Raw genomic sequence first — 1300 nt, forward strand, 5'->3', positions numbered from 1 at the left:
ATTTATTATTAAATATGTCATCAAACAAATTTATATTGAAAGATAAAAAATAAATCTTAATAGCTTAAATGCACCAAATTCTTGCAGCTTCCTTCGTGATAACAAAGCCGATATTTTGGTGAAAATTGAATAAAGAAAATCATATAAGATAATATTCCCCTAATTATCTAAAAAAAAAACAAATAAATTCAATTATTTTGAGTACTTCAGAGTTTAAAACAGTTATACTTGTAGCAATTCCTTGATGTCGACGTTAAATAATCCATTAGCATGGAAAATAATGGGGTTTTGTTTAATTTGCATTAATGTTGTTTCAACCTTCAAGAGAAACGCCATCCACATGAACATTTTGTAATGAGTTTTGTAATCAATGATAATTACCTCTAGAGCAGTTACTTGATCATCTAATTGAAAATGAATCGAATTTAGATTAAATCGAATGCGTTCGATCTAATAAAAGAAAATATGAAAAAATTATTTATTTTCAAACAAAAACTGGACGATTTTTACCTCTACTTTACACTTAACTGTTGCTCGAAATGAGTCTAAAGCCAATATTGATAAAAGCGCCAGCCAGACAAAATATACTGATATTAAATAGAAAATAATTCAATTGACTAAATTTTCGAAACAAAACGAATATAGAAACTAACGGAATGATTGAATATGATGTTTATTATAGATTTTCCAATAAATCCATATAAATTCGGTTGCAAGAAATTGAAGTGATAATAAAATGACGATGACATTGGACCATGCAAAAAAGTGGTTCAATGAATTCGACATATCATAAACAGATTGAAAATATTTTCGAATCCACATGAATAGCCTCTGATCGAATTTCTTGATTAAAAACTCGTTTCCCACAGTTAGTACATATGTTTTATTTCGGCGCCAATTTGCAACTTATAATTCATACCAAATCAATTCCAAACAAAACAAATAGTAAAACACTCGGTTTAGATAGAATAAGCTCAATGTAAAGTGGGCAAAATAAAAATACAAATACTGTGTATTTGTGATCAAAATTATTTGCTGTAAATAAGATATAAATGCAATTAAAAATGCGCAAAGACAGATGAAATAAAGAGGCTTACGTACGCAAGCTGACTTTTCCGCATGGAACCGAAATTTTGGGAATAAACAGAAATGATGGTCTATGTATGGTTGCAGTAACTTAAATTACCGTGAAAACTTGTGAATATTATTTTCTTATCAAAATAAATAATCATACTAAGTCTAAAGAAATTTCAATCCAAAAAATAGCCTGTTCAAAGTTTCACATCATTACAGTACCACA

The 1300-nt window shown here is 28.3% G+C and overlaps 1 protein-coding gene across 1 annotated transcript; it reads right to left on the reverse strand.

Annotated features, from left to right (window-relative positions):
• Positions 1–56: 56 nt before the first annotated feature.
• Positions 57–881, reverse strand: LOC116347731. The gene is made up of 5 exons (XM_031778444.1): positions 654–881; positions 511–587; positions 382–450; positions 229–318; positions 57–167 (listed from the first exon to the last, which is right to left on the reverse strand). The coding sequence occupies exons 1-5, from the start codon at positions 820–822 to the stop codon at positions 57–59; spliced, it is 516 nt and encodes a 171-aa protein (XP_031634304.1). The 5' UTR covers positions 823–881.
• Between the last annotated feature and the right edge of the window lie 419 nt (positions 882–1300).

Source organism: Contarinia nasturtii, unplaced genomic scaffold (genome assembly GCF_009176525.2).
Source record: "Contarinia nasturtii isolate CC-2019 unplaced genomic scaffold, AAFC_CNas_1.1 Cnas_scaffold_2073, whole genome shotgun sequence".
Classification (NCBI taxonomy): Eukaryota; Metazoa; Arthropoda; class Insecta; order Diptera; family Cecidomyiidae; genus Contarinia; species Contarinia nasturtii.

Coding starts and splice junctions, on each gene's coding strand:
- LOC116347731 (XM_031778444.1), bottom strand. CDS start 822: ATGTGGATTCGAAAATATTTTCAATCTGTTTATGATATGTCGAATTCA. Junction 319..381: donor ATCAAGTAACTGCTCTAGAG/GTAATTATCATT, acceptor TTTCTCTTGAAG/GTTGAAACAACATTAATGCA. Junction 168..228: donor ACATCAAGGAATTGCTACAA/GTATAACTGTTT, acceptor TTTTTTTTTTAG/ATAATTAGGGGAATATTATC.